The sequence below is a fragment of the Ostrea edulis genome, chromosome 5 (genome assembly GCF_947568905.1).
Source record: "Ostrea edulis chromosome 5, xbOstEdul1.1, whole genome shotgun sequence".
Lineage (NCBI taxonomy): Eukaryota > Metazoa > Mollusca > Bivalvia > Ostreida > Ostreidae > Ostrea > Ostrea edulis.
The window spans coordinates 58,463,523-58,481,465 of NC_079168.1; the positions used below are offsets into that span (position 1 = coordinate 58,463,523).

Below are 17,943 nucleotides of genomic sequence, written 5' to 3' on the forward strand. Positions count from 1 at the left end.
CCATACACTATGCTGTTGAATTAGCTGGTTTTAATATCAATCCATGCATTGCATTACATAGTGTATTTAAATTTCTGACTGTAAATATTCTCACTACTAACCTGCGTACTCTTACATTACATAGTGTATTTAAATTTCTGACTGTAAGAATTCTCACTACTAACCTGCATACTCTTGACAGGCTGACATCTCATCTGTAAGATTTCATCCCATGCCCCTATACCTATTTTATAAAGAAGCATCATCTTAAGAACAATATAGATAATAGATAAGTTCAGTCCCAAAAGATGGGCTCACAGAGAGAATGGCTACAATAATTCTATGTAGAAAAAAGTAATATGATCTTCCTTATGTACATCTATTAACAAACTTGAAAGATACAATATACAAATATGGATAAAGAACACAGCTAGCATTTTCTGAGCTTACTCTGAAACAGACTGACTGTTGCAGGACTAATAGCACAGGTCCTGTTACTATATCTTTCACTCAAGTGAAAATTCTTCTTTTCAGGTGCTGATTCTAGAAGTATAATTCTCTTGTCTTGTAGGTCATCAACATGTCCTAGGAGAGAAAAATGTCAAAATATAATAAAAGCACTCAGGGGCGGATCCAGGAATTGCAGTTACGGGGGGGGGGGGCGCCATTTTATGAGACAGTGGGGTATGGGGGCGCTTTGAGGCCCCCAGTGGGTCCAGAGCGAAGCCCTGGTGGGGGCCCAGGGGGCAAAGCCCCCGGAAGCTCCGGAATTTTACAGATTTTATAGGGCTTGAAATATGTCTCCTATTTAGTCATTTGTACTATTTTCTATCATTTCTAATAAGGTGAAATTAACAAAAATGATGCAAATATTAAGGGTTTCTGAAACAAAATTAAGTTCTAATAAAGTAATGCAAGAAATCAAAAGATTTTGTCATTTATTTCTCCAGGAGTGGAAGAAATTATTGCTTCTTTTGACGTTTAGTACATTTTTCTAAACAAGATACCATGATTTACCTTAAATTTGAAAATTTTAGGGGGGCACGCTAAATCCGCCACTGGTACTATTGGATGTAATCTATCAAGAACTATGACAAAGCATAGACCCATAAATTCAATTTTAGTCACTCAAAATGCAGTAAACAAATACATTTGTTCTTATAACTTACAGAATAACTATCTACTCAATTGTTATTTGCGATCGTTATAGCTGATATAACGGTCGCATTTACAGAGTGTTACCGGCTCCACTATTAACGCATCGCCAGTAAAACAGACGTCACCATTAACAGTCACAAATAACAAATGAATGATAGCTATTCCCATTTTAATGCAATGTACGCATTTTGATTGACGTTTATGCCTTATTTCATTGAGTTTTACCTTTTTGTTACATGAAATATGGCATAAAATGTTTACATTTGACGTTGCTCCTTTAATAGCCTAAAACATCAGTGCATTAGCCAATCAAAATGTAAAGTACAAAAAAGTGCATTAGAATGTGATTTTTAACACACTTCTTGGTGTTCCGCAGCATGTGTATGTCCTTCCTTACTACAGTTTCTGATAGAAGTCACTCTTTCTTTACACATTACAGTGAAAAATAGTTGTGAGTAGAGATGTGGGTTCTCATTGATTGACAAGAAAATAATAATCAATTTGAAATTCCTTTTTTTAGCTCACATAAGCCGAAGGCTCAAGTAAGCTTTTCTGATCAAAATTTGTCTGTTGTCTGTCGGCGTCAGTGGCATAAACTTTCCACATTTTTAATAGTCTTCTTCTCGAGAACCACTGGGCCAATTTCAACCAAACTTGGCACAAAGCATCCTTAGATGACGGGCTTTTAAATTTGTTCAAATGAAGTGTTATGCACCCTTCAAAGGGGAGATAATCACAAAAATAGGGTGGGGTCATTTAAAAATCTTCTCAAGAACCACTGGACCAGAGGAGCTGAAATTTACATGAAAGCTTCCTGACATAGTGCAGATTCAAGTTTGTTAAAATCATGACCCCTAGGGGTAGAATGGGGCAACAATGGGGGATTAAAGTTTTACACCCACATATATATATTTTACATACTAACTGTATAGAGAAAATCTTTAAAAAAATCTTCTTCTCAAGAACCAATGGGCCAAAGAAGTTTACATTTACATGAAAGCAGGGTGTCAAGCCACTTTTGGTCTAAAAGATACAGGATTATAGGAATTCTTTTTGAAGTTTATAGGGCAAATATAGGGATTTTTACAGCAGATTTATACGAATAAATAGGGTTTTTATTGAAGAATTTGTATAAAAGTTTATTATTTCTGTATAAAAATCTAGCAAGCATAGTATCTTACTGGAGAAGGAATAAATATTAAACATAAAGACAAAATCCTTTCAGATGTGGAAAGTTTTCCATCTAATAGACAGTTCTTATACAATCGTCATAGTTATTCTCTTCATAACTTGAAGGCATATGTGCAGGTGAATTTAACATTGTATTTTTCCAAGGTTGTTAGATCTAAGCCAATCAGAATTGTTCAATCATGTTATTTTAAATACTAAAGATGGGGTCTCACATAAATATGCACCAAGTGTCCAAGATTAGCGATAATACACACGGAAGTCTGGCTGATTTGGTCTTTGTTGTATTGACCCCAACCCTAACAACAACCAATGGTGAACAGGAGAAAGTCTTTCAGATGAGACCTAACAAAATGAGGTATACAGAGAGCGAGTCTATACTGGAATAGAGCTGTTCCAAGCAATGTAAATATGTTACTTCACAAAGTTCCATTTATTTTGTTCCTTGTTACTCATAGTATTTGAAACCGTTATTCACGAATTGAATAACCGAGACATGGGCCAAGGAAGATGTGACAGATGGCTTAGTTATTCTATGTTCAGACAGGATATAAAAAAGATATTCAAGGAGGTGGTGTTTTGTTACTAATAATCCATGAATGCCATCATTCTTTGAAACAAACACCATGTGATATTAAACCCCACAGGTGCTTGGGTCATAATATATGAATACACATCTAACCTTATACATATGTAAATAATCAATATTTACATATGTTTTTTTTTTTTTTTTTTTTTTAAGATAAGATAAGTTTATTCCAATTTTGGGCCCAGAGGGCATAACAGTAAGACATTTTCTAAAGAAGGAAATTCAAAAAAGAAAGAAAGTTTACAACATTAACTACAGGTTACATAGACTGCAAACTGCATGTGGATGCAGCATGTTGGGGAAACAAGTACATACATATATGAATTGCTAATCATGTATATATACAAGTAAATGGACAGTATCAGTATTATACCAATATATGAATAATAAATTATAATGATTTTTTGCAGTTTTAAAGCATCACTTCTTTTTCTGAAAGTTTGCACTAAATATTCACTCAATTTGACAATTACGGGTTTGTCTTCATTAATCATCAACCAAGTAAATTTGTCCTTATTTGTTAGATAGATAACATTTTTGTTGAGCTTGTACATGTATATACCATTAAAAAACATATTTCTCTCTTCAACATAGAATGGACAATCAGTAAGGAAATGAAATTCATCTTCTACACAATTAAGGTTACATAATTCACATATTCTTTTGTTTCTTTCTAAAGAAATCTGGCCAGAATTGGTTTTTGTAAATTCATATCTTCCTCTTTCAATTCGAAGGTCATGTGCACTAATTCGAAATCTACATAGAGTTTTTCTTAATTCTAGGGATTCTAAAAATATTTAACTTTCCATAGTAAAGTTTTCTTTACACGAAAAATATGTTGTGAGTTTTCCTGATTTCATACCCTCTTCACGTCGTTTTGACCAGTAAAGTAAAAATTGTTTCCGTACCTGATTCTTCATTTGTTTTTTGAAAAATGAGAATTTGAGATTTTTACAATTGGGTACCAAAATGCCCATTTTTTCCTTAAAATAATTAATGTTTTTGTACCAACAATTTATATTATATGAATTCAGATTGATATTCTCTGTATAAGCACTGTATAACAGGGATGATTCTGGGCAATTCTCAAGTCTATGCCAATATAGTTTAGAATACATTTAGACTGACGCCTTCATCAACCAAGTAAATTTGTCCTTATTTGTTAGATAGATAAAATTTTTGTTGAGCTTGTATATACCATTAAAAAACATATTTCTCTCTTCAACATAGAATGGACAATCAGTAAGGAAATGAAATTCATCTTCAACACAATTAAGGTTACATAATTCACATATTCTTTTGTTTCTTTCGAAAGAAATCTTCTGGCCAGAATTGGTTTTTGTAAATTCATATCTTCCTCTTTCAATTCGAAGGTCATGTGCACTAATTCGAAATCTACATAGAGTTTTTCTTAATTCTAGGGATTCTAAAAATATATAACTTTCCATAGTAAAGTTTTCTTTATACGAAAAATATGTTATGAGTTTTCCTGATTTCTGACCCTCTTCACGTCGTTTTGACCAGTAAAGTAAAAATTGTTTCCGTACCTGATTCTTCATTTGTTTTTTGAAAAATGAGAATTTGAGATTTTTACAATTGGGTACCAAAATGCCCATTTTTTCCTTAAAATAATTAACGTTTTTGTACCAACAATTTATATTATATGAATTCAGATTGATATTCATATGTATAAGGTTAGATGTGTATTCATATATTATGACCCAAGCACCTGTGTTAAACCCCAACACTGCAGTGGACACCAAGATATGGAATAGCGTTAAGACTATAGCAGACAGCCTGCTTTCACAGAAAGACTTAGACAAACTGAGTGAATGGTCTAGGAACTGGCTTTTGAAATTCCATGTTGGGAAAATGCAAATGCATGCACATTGGTTTATGCGAAGACCACTTTGGAATTCAAGATCAGACTAACTAGACAAGTTCTTGCTAAACATGGACGAATATTAGGCTTACCTACAATGCCTAATAACTCTTAAGTAAAACGGAATCTTTCTTTCTTGTCATATATGTGATAATGACACAAATTAGTAATATTACTATAATAAACATATTAAATATTACCTAGCGCACATGCCATTGCAGTGCCAACCATTCCTCCTCCAGATATGACGATGTCTGCCTTTTCATTGCTAGAAGAATGTAAATTTCTTGAAGCAACTGTATTCACAATCCTAGCTGTTAAATTACATAACTTGCAATGTCTAAGGATATTGCATGCCATTTTGTGCGTCTGTCAAAATTTTAGAGTTGTCACCCTTTAGTCTGCACGAACCTGTTTTTATTTTTTTTTATTTTTTTTTTTTGTAACTTTGATAAATTATATTCAATAAATCGAAATTCAGATTATATTTGTAAATTAATTGATTAGAATAGAAACTTCATATGTAAATCTAGTACAGTGTAACATAATCAATTTTCAAATAAAATTGACCAATGAGAATGCGGCTTTGTCACTTTCTGCTGCACACATGGCATAGTTTGTGGAACATGGCAACAACCCACGGTTTGACAGTTTTGGCACATTCATGCATCAAACCCCCAAGAAATCCAAAAACTGGACTCTCTTCAACGTTGCATGAGAGAGCAAGCGCATATCACACATTCATCCTGCAAAACCCAGACAGAGATATTAAAGTAACCAGCATTGATCAAGAGGACCACGAAGAACTCGGTAGGTCTGTTCCTGTTTACACTAACCCCGCGATAGATGATATTTCCTCTCAGCTTCAGGATCTCGATGACAATGAGTTTTATCAGAAACTTTTGCAACTAAAAAATGAGCACAAAAAGACCCTCTATTTATGTGAACAGCTGTACAAGAAAAAGGTGGGAGATGAACCCCAACCCAATGGGGTTCTGCTTGATAATGTGCCAACATCGTCATATATCCATTTAAATGACAGACGGGAAGATGATAGACCAGAGGATAAGTATGTTCAAAGGGATGTATATCATACTGCAACCAGCGCCAGTAAACCACCAACTGGGCGTCAGCAATTTCAAATTTCACCTTCAGCAAAAAAATCAGGCTTTAGTACTATGCCCCTACCTCGACCAAGCTCAGCACCAGTCTATAGAAGGAGGGGTTCATTAACAAAGAGCTTAGAAGAAGAAGTCTGGGCCAAAATTGCCTCAGAGAGAGGTATACAACGTGAAAGCGTTGACTCAGATACAGAATTAAACACTGAAAGACTATTGAAAACGTCTGATGATTTATTGAGAAATTCAGATGATGCAGAATTAGAAGCAGCAATAACACGCATTGGGGACATGTGGGAAAATTTTTCAGTTGAGGACTATGCTCCTAGGCATTTAAGGGAACGGCCATCATCAGCGTCCATTACAAAAAAAGAAAAGAAAGAAAAAGAATGGAGACATCGAATAACCATTCCCAAGCCTTTCAAGATGACCTTAAGAGAATACAGCAAAGAGAAAACTAAAAGCAGAATCCAGTTAGAGCATGAGCAAAAACTCATGGAGGAGAAACTAGAAGAAGAACTTGAGTGTCAGAAAAAGTTCAAAGCACAGCCTGTGCCAGCTCATGTCTATCTTCCTCTTTATGATGAAATCAATGAGAAGAATGAGGCACGGAAAAGATATATAAAGCAGTACAGCCAGGATTTACTCAAGTCCCAAGAAAAGCCATTTAAATTTCTCACAAGAGAAAGAGAAAAAGAAAAGCATACTCGAACCTACTCTGCTCCTGTGGAGAGAGAGGATGATCTTACATTCAAAGCCAGGCCTGTTCCAGGATATTTGTATGACTCTTCCATTGACGATCAGTTGAAAGAGGAGGAGGAGTATCGCAAAATAAGAATTAAGTTAAGAGCTGAAGAATTATATCACAAGTCCAAAATGCCAGAGAACATGGAAATGAGACAAAAAATCAAAGAAGTGAAATCCAAAGAGAAAAAAATAAAAAGTAAGAGGAAAAGTGCCTCTGCGAATAAAGTGAAGCATGAGGTACCTGATTATGAGGAGCTGTACAGGCATTTTCAAAAAGAGTTGTTGAGAAGAAAGCAGGAGAGAGAGGGAACTGTGGTGAAACCTTTCAAACTAAGCACAGCAAGTACATCAAAAAGGGAGAGAATCTTGGATGATATGAAAAGAGATGAAGAAATATTGAAAGAAAACAGGTGGCCGTATATGACACCTAGATCAACACCCAGAAAAGGCCTTGGTATATCACTTTATTTTATTTTATCTATGTATGCAAAATTACTTTTGATAATTGTTTAATGCATTAAAGCAATATTAGCTCTAAATCTGAAGTTTTTATTGTGATGTAAGAATTGTACTATAATTATGATAGTTTTTTGTGTAACTCTAACTATAATTCATTAATGAAGTTAAAACTAAGTTAAGGATTTTATCAAAATACAGATTTTGGTTCTGTTTATATTGCATTATATAGAAATCAATTTTGTATACTTCATGCATAGCCTCTGAATAGGTTTTCTAACACAAATATTAATAACTGTCAATGTAATAGTAAATCACAATTTTACAACAAAACTTCCAACACAAAAATGACAGCTGACATTGTTTTCTTTTAAATCTCTTCTTTGACAAGATCAAGTAAAACTACAAATAAAACTGCACTGATATCACACCAATATAGGCAAATATATGCTAATTAAATAGTTTATTATATCTTAATTGCCAGTCTGTGAAAGGAAATCTGTAAATCATGTACATTTTACATGACTATTTCCACAATCTTGCCTTGTATATTAAAGAGACATGATTTTCGCAACTGTTCAGTTTATCCACTGATATGTACATGTATATATAAGTAAAGTCATTCAAAGAGAAAAGGAAATTACACACAAATAAAGTCTTATGAATAAGAACTAATTTCTAGTATAAGATATATTCTTTGATTGACATGTGGTTGGATAATGTTTAATGGCTCCATTTCTTGTTTCAGGTTTCTTGTCTAATTCTCTAGACTCGCTACCTGCCCGCTCTACAAAAGCTACAGATTTGAGAAATGAGACCACAAAGTAAGTTTTTGATGCAATTTAATCCTGTATTTGCATATATGTGATAAGTATTGATGGATGAGATTTTTATGCTCCCCGAAAAATTTCAGGGGAGCATATATTCGCCATCATGTTTGTCCGTCTGTCTTACCATCCGTCTGTCCGTCCGGGCTCATATCTCTTAAACCTTTCATCAGAAATTGACATAATTGATCACAAATGTTCCTTGAGACAAGGACTTTTGGATGAAGGTCTTTCAAGATCATTTTGGACAGGTCAAGGTCATTCAGAACATATAAAAGTTCTTTATTTCAACAGTTTTTGATATAAAAGTTCCCATCTCCTAAATCTTTCATCAGAAATTGATCATAATTGATCACAAATATTCCTTGAGACAGGAACTTTTGGACCAAGGTCATTTTGGAAAGGTCAAGGTCACTCAGAACATGTACCTTATATAAGTAAAAAGTTCTTTATTTCAACAGTTTTTTGAACAAGTATTGATCACACAAATAAGTACTAGGCAAATGAGTTTCAGATAAAGGTCACTCAAGGTCATTTCTTAAAGGTCAAGGTCACTCAGAACATATACCTTACATATGAAAAAAATACTTCATTTCAACAATATTTCAACAGTTATTGATCTTTTGGACCAATGTCTCTTAAGTTATTTTGGAAAGGTCAAGGTCTCTCAGGACATATACCTTATATAAAGAAAAAGTGCCTTAATTCAACAGTTTTTGAATAGGTATTGATTATATATCAACAAATAAGTAATAGGGAAATGGCTTTCAGACAAAGGTCACTCGAGGTCATTTTGTAAAGGTCATCATCAGTCAGCATATTTTATATATATGAAAAAAATACTTCATTTCAACAATATTTCAACAGTTATTGATCTTTTGGACCAATGTCTCTTAAGTTATTTTGGAAAGGTCAAGGTCACTCAGGACATATACCTTATATAAAGAAAAAGTGCCTTAATTCAACAGTTTTTGAATAGGTATTGATTATATATCACACAAATAAGTAATAGGGAAATGGCTTTCAGACAAAGGTCACTCGAGGTCATTTTGTAAAGGTCATCATCAGTCAGCATATTTTATATATATGAAAAAGAAACCTTCATTTCAACAATATTTCAACAATTATTGATGATTGTTTGAGTCATTTGACATATGAAGTGGTTCATTGGTTAGATGCATTTCGAGGAGCATCCATCAGTTTTACTGATATTCTTGTTTTTCAAGTGTAAGTGCTTTAGATGTGTTTGCAGTATACTATTTTAAAACATTACTGCTTGATTACAAGTGATACATTTATCTGAAATTTACATATACAAGGCTTGTAATTAAAATACTGTGTTTTATAACTTGCTTTGCAGGTGTAAGACTGGTATCTTAAAAGACAAGGACCAGCTGGAAATAGAACAAGACAGAAAGAGAAGAATTAATGAGATGAAACTTCGGAGAAGCATACAGGAACGCACGGGAGCAGACATGCAGCCATCTCTGGAGGAAACTACACTCAGAAAGCTGAGATCTTGCAGGTCAGACATGAAAAAGCATTTTCTGACACTCCAGTTTATTAAGCATTTTTGCATTGCCTGCAGAGCAGGGCAGACACAAAAGGATTGTTTTGTCTAGTGTCTGTCTGAATGCAATCTCACTTTACAAAAACAGTGAAAATATTCTTGAATTTTAACAAAATCTTTTCAAAAAGCTAATCACTTTAAAATATAGCATCTTTTTTTCTAAATGGATCATGAAATATTTACTGAAATCAAATGTGTTAGGAACATATATACATATTCATGAATTACTAATTATGTAATAAATATACCTATATACTATAAATGAACAATGGAATGGTTTTTTAAAACTACTTTCAGTTCTCAGTTTTATGTATTACAGGGAGGCTGAAAGAGATAGAATAGAACAATATGAGAAAGAGCTTGCAGATATGAAAGAGAGAGTGGATAGACGACCTCTTTTAGTGGAGAGACAATCACAGGTAGGCAGTGTATGGTAACAAAAACTTCTGTTAGTGGAGAGACAAACACAGGTATAAAGTATATGGTGTTAGTGAAGATAGGCAAAGATAGGCAGTGTGGGGTAGAGATGACCTCTGTAAGTGGAGAGACAGACACTGTAGGTAGTGTGTGGTAGAGATGACCTCTGTAAGTGGAGAGACAGACACTGTAGGTAGTGTGTAGTAGAGATGACCTCTGTAAGTGGAGAGACAGACAATGTAGGTTGTGTGGTTGAGATGACCACTGTAAGTGGAGAGACAAACACAGTAAGTAGTGTGTGGTATGACCTCTGTAAGTGGAGAGACATACAATGTAGGTAGTGTGTAGTAGAGTTGACCTCTGTACGTGGAGAGACAGACACAGTAAGTAGTGTGTGGTAGAGATGACCTCTGTAAGTGGAGAGACAGACACAGTAAGTAGTGTGTGGTAGAGATGACCTCTGTAAGTGGAGAGACAGACACAGTAAGTAGTGTGTGGTATAGTTGACCTCTGTAAGTGGAGAGACAGACACTGTAAGTATTGTGTGGTAGAGTTGACCTCTGTAAGTGGAGAGACAGACACTGTAAGTAGTGTGTTGTAGAGTTGACCTCTGTAAGTGGAGAGACAGACACTGTAAGTAGTGTGTGATAGAGTTGACCTCTGTAAGTGGAGAGACAGACACAGTAAGTAGTGTGTGGTAAAGATGACCTCTGGAAGTGGAGAGACAGACAATGTAGGTAGTGTATGGTAGAGTTGACCTCTGTAAGTGGAGAGACAGACACTGTAAGTAGTGTGTGATAGAGTTGACCTCTGTAAGTGGAGAGACAGACACAGTAAGTAGTGTGTGGTAGAGATGACCTCTGTAAATGGAGAGACAGACACAGTAAGTAGTGTGTGGTAATGTTGACCTCTGTAAGTGGAGAGACAGACACAGTAAGTAGTGTGTGGTAGAGATGACCTCTGAAAGTGGAGAGACAGACACTGTAGGCAGTGTGTGGTAGATATGAGTATTGTAAAGATGACCTCTGTTAGCAGAGAGACAGACTAACTTGCAAAATTCCACCAATCTGATAAAGTCCTATTTTCATGTATATAGTATATAGTATAGATTATCAGAGTCATCTTTATATAGTTTTGACATGGTATAGTTTACTGCAAATTAAGTCTTTTCTTTATAGTATATTGTTTGATATTTACATTTCTAATGTTTTTGCCTTTGATGTCTTCACCAGTTGAAATGATAACCATTTTCTCATGAATATGAACGATGTGTGTATGGATCTTGATAGATATAGAATTACTATCTCTGACAGAAATGAAAATAGAATGTAAATGTAAGAAGCAAATTTCAGATTTTTTATTTTTTAAATACTGGTAGATGAGGGTTCCTGTTAAATGATTTTTTTTTCAAATAGCATTGTATAGTGTCCAATTTGTCATTTTAAAAGGTTCTGTCTGCATGGGATTGTAGAGAAAGACATACTGTATAACGGGGTTTTTCGCTTTCTTAGCGAGTATTTTTGAATTACAAACAATTAAATTAGACGCATAAAATTTACACCGATTGTGTACCATATCTTGCAAGAAAACTCACCACCTCGGGTATAGTACTAACTATCTTAAACTGTGGTCAGGCATTATCTCTGTTTGGCCTAACTTGTTGAGTGACAACATGCATAACAGTAATGTTTGAACTGTACAAATTTGAAACCTGTCAAGCGTCAATTACTTTATAATTTGGAGAATTGCAAACAAAGACCTAGCTATGCAAATAAAATATAACAGTGTTTTGGGGTATTTTCGCAAAATATGTGATACGCAAAAATGAACCGTTATACGGTAATCTATTATTATTTCAGAAATGAATATCTAGTTTGTTTGTATGGGAATATGAAAACAATGGACGCCTGGGGTAATTTGTATAGAAATTCTCCCACCCCCCCCCCCCTCCATTTATTTTTGTTTTCCCATAATACATGTACTAACAAACAAGATATTTATTTTCTATTTCTATAATTTGCAATTTGACTTTCTTCTCTTTTTAGGTCACCTGAATCATTCAGGTGACCTATTGCTATCTGTTTTTGTCCGTCGTCGTGCGTTAACATTTGAACATTTTCAGCTTCTTCTCTGAAACCCCTGAACCAATTTCAACCAATTTTGGCATATAGCATCTGTGGGTGGAGGGGAACAAAAATTGTGAAATTAGTGGTCCCTGCCCCCCTGGGGCCTGAGTCAAATGTAGAAATTCTTTGAAAATCTTCTTCTCTGTTTCTGGGTATTAAGTAGACAAACTAATAGCATGGTAATGATGAGCAAGGATGCCTCTTTATACCCCCCGCAACAAGTTGTGGGGGGGTATACTGGAATCGGGTTGTCCGTCTGTCCGTCCGTCCGTCCGTCTGTAGACGCAATGGTTTCCGGGCTCTAAAGCATTATCCTTTCCACCTACCGTCACCATATCATATATATGGACTACCCATGGGATGAAGATGTTCCCTATCGATTTTGGGGTCAAAAGGTCAAAGGTCAAGCACACTGGACATCGAAGTAGCAATATGGTTTCCGGGCTCTAAAGCGTTATCCTTTCCACCTACAGTCACCATATCATATATATGGACTACCCATGGGATGAAGATGATCCCTCTCGATTTTGAGGTCAAAAGGTCAAAAGTCACGCGCACTGGACATTGAAGTAGCAATATGGTTTCCGGGCTCTAAAGCGTTATCCTTTCCACCTACAGTCACCATATCATACATATGGACTACCCATGGGATGAAGATGTTCCCTATCGATTTGGGGGTCAAAAGGTCAAAGGTCATGCGCACTGGACATCGAAGTAGCAACACTCAGAAAAGAGGTAGTTTATACCTATTACCAACACCCTTTGGGAGATTGGGGTAAGCGGGGGGTATTCTTAGTGAGCATTGCTCACAGTACCTCTTGTTAAAAATTGTGAAATTCATGGCCCCTGGATAAGGGGTTCTGGTGCTAGGGTGGGGCTCTATAAGTCATATAGTGAAAATGCATTATTTCTTTGAAAATCTTCTTCTCTGTCCTTGGGTATTAAGTAGACAAACCAATAGCATGGTTATGATGAGCAAGGATGCCTCTTTCAAAATTGTGAAATTCATGGCCCCTGGGTCAGGGGTTCTGGTATTAGGGTGGGGCCCTATTGATCATATAGTGAAATTGCATTTTATTTCTTTGAAAATCTTCTCCTCTGCTGCTGGGTATTAAGTAGACAAACTAATAGTATGATAATGATGATCAAGGATGCTTCTTTCAAAACTGAAATTTATGGCCCCTGGGTCAGGGGTTCTGGTGCAAAGGCGGGGCTGACCACATAGCTATTCAATGTTTCTTCCATCCAAAAGTAAAATTCTTATATTTAAACACAAACCTAATTCAAACATTGGAAGGTTGTTACATGATACTCAGGTGACCTATAAGGCCCATGGGCCTCTTGTTTAGATATAGATTTTTATGTTAAGTCGAAAGGTCAATTTGCTTGCCGCAGTTTATCTGTTTATATTGAGAAACATAATCATTAATTGTTAAAGGTAAATATGAATTCCAACCAATCTGAGGCAGACAAAATAGTAGTAAATCTTTTTTCCACAGAAATTCTTAGTTGTGTACAATGAAAATGTATAAATGTAAAACAATTCATCAACTTATTTTTTACAGGTAAATGCTAAGAATGCAGTGAACAAGAAATATTCAGCAACATTGAAGAGTGTGGGGCTGGACGAGGACTTTGTGCAGACTCGTAGCTCCCTGGCAGGAAGTGTCAGAGATGATTCAGCAGACGATTACGATGATGATTTCGATGCCACCTACAGCAAAAGCAAGGACGAGAGCCTTGAGGCTGAATCATAGTTACTCTTTCCTTGCTAGATTTCTCCTCACAAGTCAGCAAACCTTTCCCCCTTCATTGCAATGGTTGTCTAGATTGGTAGTCAGTTTCTCATACATTCTCAATATATAATTTTCAGGAAAAAATGCATTTGGTCCAGAATTTTGTGAAATTTTAAACTGTATTACAAGTTGTACCATCATCCTTTACTTGAAAGTACATGTACATATGTATGTGAAATAATGACAAAAGTGAAGTTTTAAGTGATTTTGTGAATTCGATGCATTATAAGTTTGTTGTTGGCTTATTTGAATTAGAGTGTGTACTAATATATCAAGAAAAGACAGACATGAAAATGTGTATATTTAATAGTCAAACATCGTTATCTCAAACCCAAGAAAAAACATTCAGATATCCAAGGATTCTAGATAACGAGGGTTAAATACTAAAGAATAAGTGATTGAGACTTCCAAATCACTTCCACATATCATATCAGTGTTTGAAATACCGATGTTCAACTGTATATCAATTCTTAAATTCTCATAAAAGGAAATAGTTAAAGATTAATTATTGTAGTTTAGGGAAATGAATATTATTGTGCATTTATTAAGAAAAATAGTGATGCTAGAATCAAAGAAATACATGTATTAGTAGACAGTTATCAAAGAGGTTTTTTTATTATTAAGAATTTTCATGTTACTCGACATCATTAGGAAGATAAAATAAAAGCTGAAAATCCCTTCATAACATTTGTCCAACACTAGATAATATGAGCTGTTTTTCATGCTTATACATGTAATTGTTATCTGTACGTAGTCATCAACGCTCACAGACAATGTGAAAAGGAAATAGGGAAATGGATTTGACATGACAGGATATCGATCTTTTATGGTATTCTGTGTGATAGTTGGGTGTCATGGCCTCTGCCAGTGGCTCACAGTATTCTAATTACTGGTAAAAATTAATTACTATATACAATAGATGACAGTATATAGACTTAAATTTGATTCTGTGTATAGCCCATGCAAGTATTTTATGATCTAATCATTACATGTATTAATTGAATGTGAAAAAGGGGCCCAACATTAATCATTCAGATTCCAAGAGTCATTTGCTCTCCAGAAAATGTAGTGTTGTTATTTTTATTGGGTTATATCCCAGCTGTTGGTTTTCTGGATATTTACATTTTTCAATTGTTATTTTTTAAAGACATATATTTATATGAAATTGTTATACTGAATTCCTGGTTATATAACTAAACATTTATTCCCCAACAAAGCAAATTCATTTTGTTAGATGTGCATGGAAATGAGGTTCATTATAACTAGGTTATACTTTTATTTACATAAATGTAAGTTTCCGTTCTCATTCCTTAAGACATGTAGTTTTCATATAAATGATCTTGGGCATGCAAGTCTGAAGTATTTAAATGCATGATCTCTATCATTTTAATGTTTGAGATCACAAAGAAACCTATATGTCGTTAATGTTTGAGATTTTTTGTACATTTTAAACACCATTCACACAAAATCCATAATTTAAGCTTGCACACCCATGACATTCAATGAAATATTATCCCATTACTACAGTGTGATATATCATGCATAGAGTAGTGTATTATTGAAGGAAATGTTTTATTTATTTCATTATACTAAAAATATAGAAACTGGCAATTATTGGTAGTTGTATAATAAAATGTGAAACTTTAGAATTTTGACTTAGAATTTCTTTGAACTGCAGTTTATTTATATATATATATATATATATATGTGTGTGTGTGTGTGTGTGCATTTCTCAACAGTGAATGAGTTACTGAGCGGTAGTTTACTGTGAACATGTTCTTACACATTCATAAGATCAGGAATTTGATACTCTTAGACCTTTAGTCAGTTGTATTTTCATATACATGTATACATACTCAGGTGACTTATTGTAATATCTGTTTTCGTCTGTCACCCATCAGTTGTAAACTAAATTTTTTCTCGATTTTTCTCTGGAATCACTGAACCAATTTTTGTATAGAACAAATGGAACAAAAATTGTGATTTTCATGATTTCTTCCTTCCTGAGGAATGTGGTTGAAACCATCAAAATTAATGTAATCTTCAAAAATCTGTACTCTTGGATGTCAGTTAAGTACTCAAACTGTAGGCACGATCATAATGAACCCTGTAACAAAATTGTGAAGTTCTTGACCTCTGGGTTCAGGGTTCATGCCCCAGGGTGGAGCTAAGTTCAGGTCATACATCAAAAATTCATTTCAGTAATTAAAACATTCTTATAATGAATTTACGCTTATTGCAAAGTGATGGGTTTATTGCTTGTTTTATGTCCCATCAAGAATTTTTCACTCATATTGAGACATCGATCCTGCTAATTTAGTCCTATGCTTAGAGCTCATTGAGGGTTCTTTAATGTGCCAATGCCTGCTGCATCATGGGACCTTATTTTTATAGGTCATATTCAAAAGACCCATGATTCTCACTTCTAAACGCCAAGCATTTGGTGAAGGAGCAATCACTACCTATGTTTATGTCTTAGGTTTGACGTGACCATGGACAATCAGACAAACCCAATTCAATGTTCCCTGCTTTTGTTGAGGGAAGAGCAATTAAATGATATACCATTGTGTCATTTACTGAATATTTGTAGATGAAGTGATGATTTATGATGAATTTCTGTACAACAGAGTTTAGTACCTACAACAGAGCATAGTCCGATAATAAAGACCATACAACAGTGTAAACCTAACAACAGAATGTACAAACTTATATTACCATGTGGTCCCTTAAACAGAGTACATTTCTACAAGAGAGGATTCTTACAACTGAACTATTCCCTACAATATAGTCCAACAACAGTACAGTCATCTTAGCAGGGCTCAAACTCACGACCTCCAGGTTACGAAGGAATGCTCTACAACTGAACTATTCCCTACAATATAGTCCAACAACAGTACAGTCATCTTAGCAGGGCTCAAACTCACGACCTCCAGGTTACGAAGGAATGCTCTACAACTGAACTATTCCCTACAATATAGTCCAACAACAGTACAGTCATCTTAGCAGGGCTCAAACTCACAACCTCCAGGTTACGAAGGAATGCTCTACAACTACTATGACCAGTCACTATGATAGGAATTTATAATATAATGAAAATTTATTGGATATAACAGTTTGGTTATAACAAACTGTTTTCGCTGGCCGTGAAATTTCACTATAACTGTGTTTCACTGTATATTTTCTTTACTAATTATGATCATCAAGGAAACAAAATGTTTACATGATTATAAAGAGCATTGATAATTGAACCTGGCCTCTATCAAAACTGTGAAATTCATGATCCCTGGGTTCAAACCACAGATTGGGGCTAATAATTAAGTCAATTATATATTGAAAATGCATCAAATTTAAGAAAATCTTTACTTTTGGATATGAAGGAGGTAAAATGTTTGCATGATTATAACAGATATTTATCCCTCTACCAAAACTGAAATCCATGACCCCAGAGTTCAGGTACAGTAAAAGAGCAAGTACATAAGTTATTAAGATTAATTACTATATGTACTTGATTATTAGTCCCCAACAAGTGAAACTGAATAGGACAACAGGTTTACTCTTTGTATGTCCCTCTGTCTCACTTGGTTTTCCGCACTTTATTTAATCCCCAACTAGTGAAACCGAAAGGGACTAAGGGTTTCCCCTTCAGCTGTCTGTCAGTCTGTCCCACTGGGTTTTCAGCACCTTTTAGCTCACCAAACTTGGCACAAAGCATCCTTAGATGTAAAAGATTCTTCAAGTTTGTTCAAACTAGAACTGTCCTAATGGGACTAATACCCCCTGCGGGGCATATAAGATGATGGGAAATATTTAATGCAAGCACATTGGATATTTTCACATTATCTACAGGGCAATCAATGTGAATGCAGAAGTGTATATTCTACAGTACAGCAGTACATGAAATATTAAAAATATGCTTAATATAAACAATGAATACTATTAATTTGGCATATTTTAGGCTGTATGATATTGCAAATCCCTGGTCAACTCTTCTAGTCTTTAGTTTATATTCACTTTGTTAAAGATCATTATGTTATGCCAACTTTACTTTGTCATTGATTTTGTCAGTAAATAAATGACATTAGCTCAAGTA

At 34.8% G+C, this 17,943-nt stretch overlaps 2 protein-coding genes across 2 annotated transcripts in view; one reads left to right on the forward strand and one right to left on the reverse strand.

Moving 5' to 3' along the window:
- Nucleotides 1-5,210, reverse strand: part of LOC125652414 (ubiquinone biosynthesis monooxygenase COQ6, mitochondrial-like) — a 13,497-nt gene extending 8,287 nt beyond the window's left edge. Inside the window, exons 1-3 of the mRNA XM_048881608.2 lie at nucleotides 4,997-5,210; nucleotides 430-564; nucleotides 165-223 (exon numbers count right to left, since the gene is read on the reverse strand). Coding sequence (XP_048737565.2) covers nucleotides 165-223; nucleotides 430-564; nucleotides 4,997-5,156 — 354 coding nt within the window. The 5' untranslated portion in view covers nucleotides 5,157-5,210. The remainder of the gene's footprint in view (nucleotides 1-164; nucleotides 224-429; nucleotides 565-4,996) is intronic.
- A 60-nt stretch (nucleotides 5,211-5,270) lies between these two features.
- LOC125652408 (protein FAM161A-like) lies at nucleotides 5,271-17,943 on the forward strand. Its single transcript, XM_048881599.2, has 5 exons — nucleotides 5,271-7,115; nucleotides 7,866-7,941; nucleotides 9,305-9,469; nucleotides 9,834-9,933; nucleotides 13,623-17,943. Exons 1-5 carry the CDS (start codon nucleotides 5,369-5,371, stop codon nucleotides 13,812-13,814), a joined length of 2,280 nt encoding a protein of 759 aa, XP_048737556.2. The 5' UTR covers nucleotides 5,271-5,368; the 3' UTR covers nucleotides 13,815-17,943.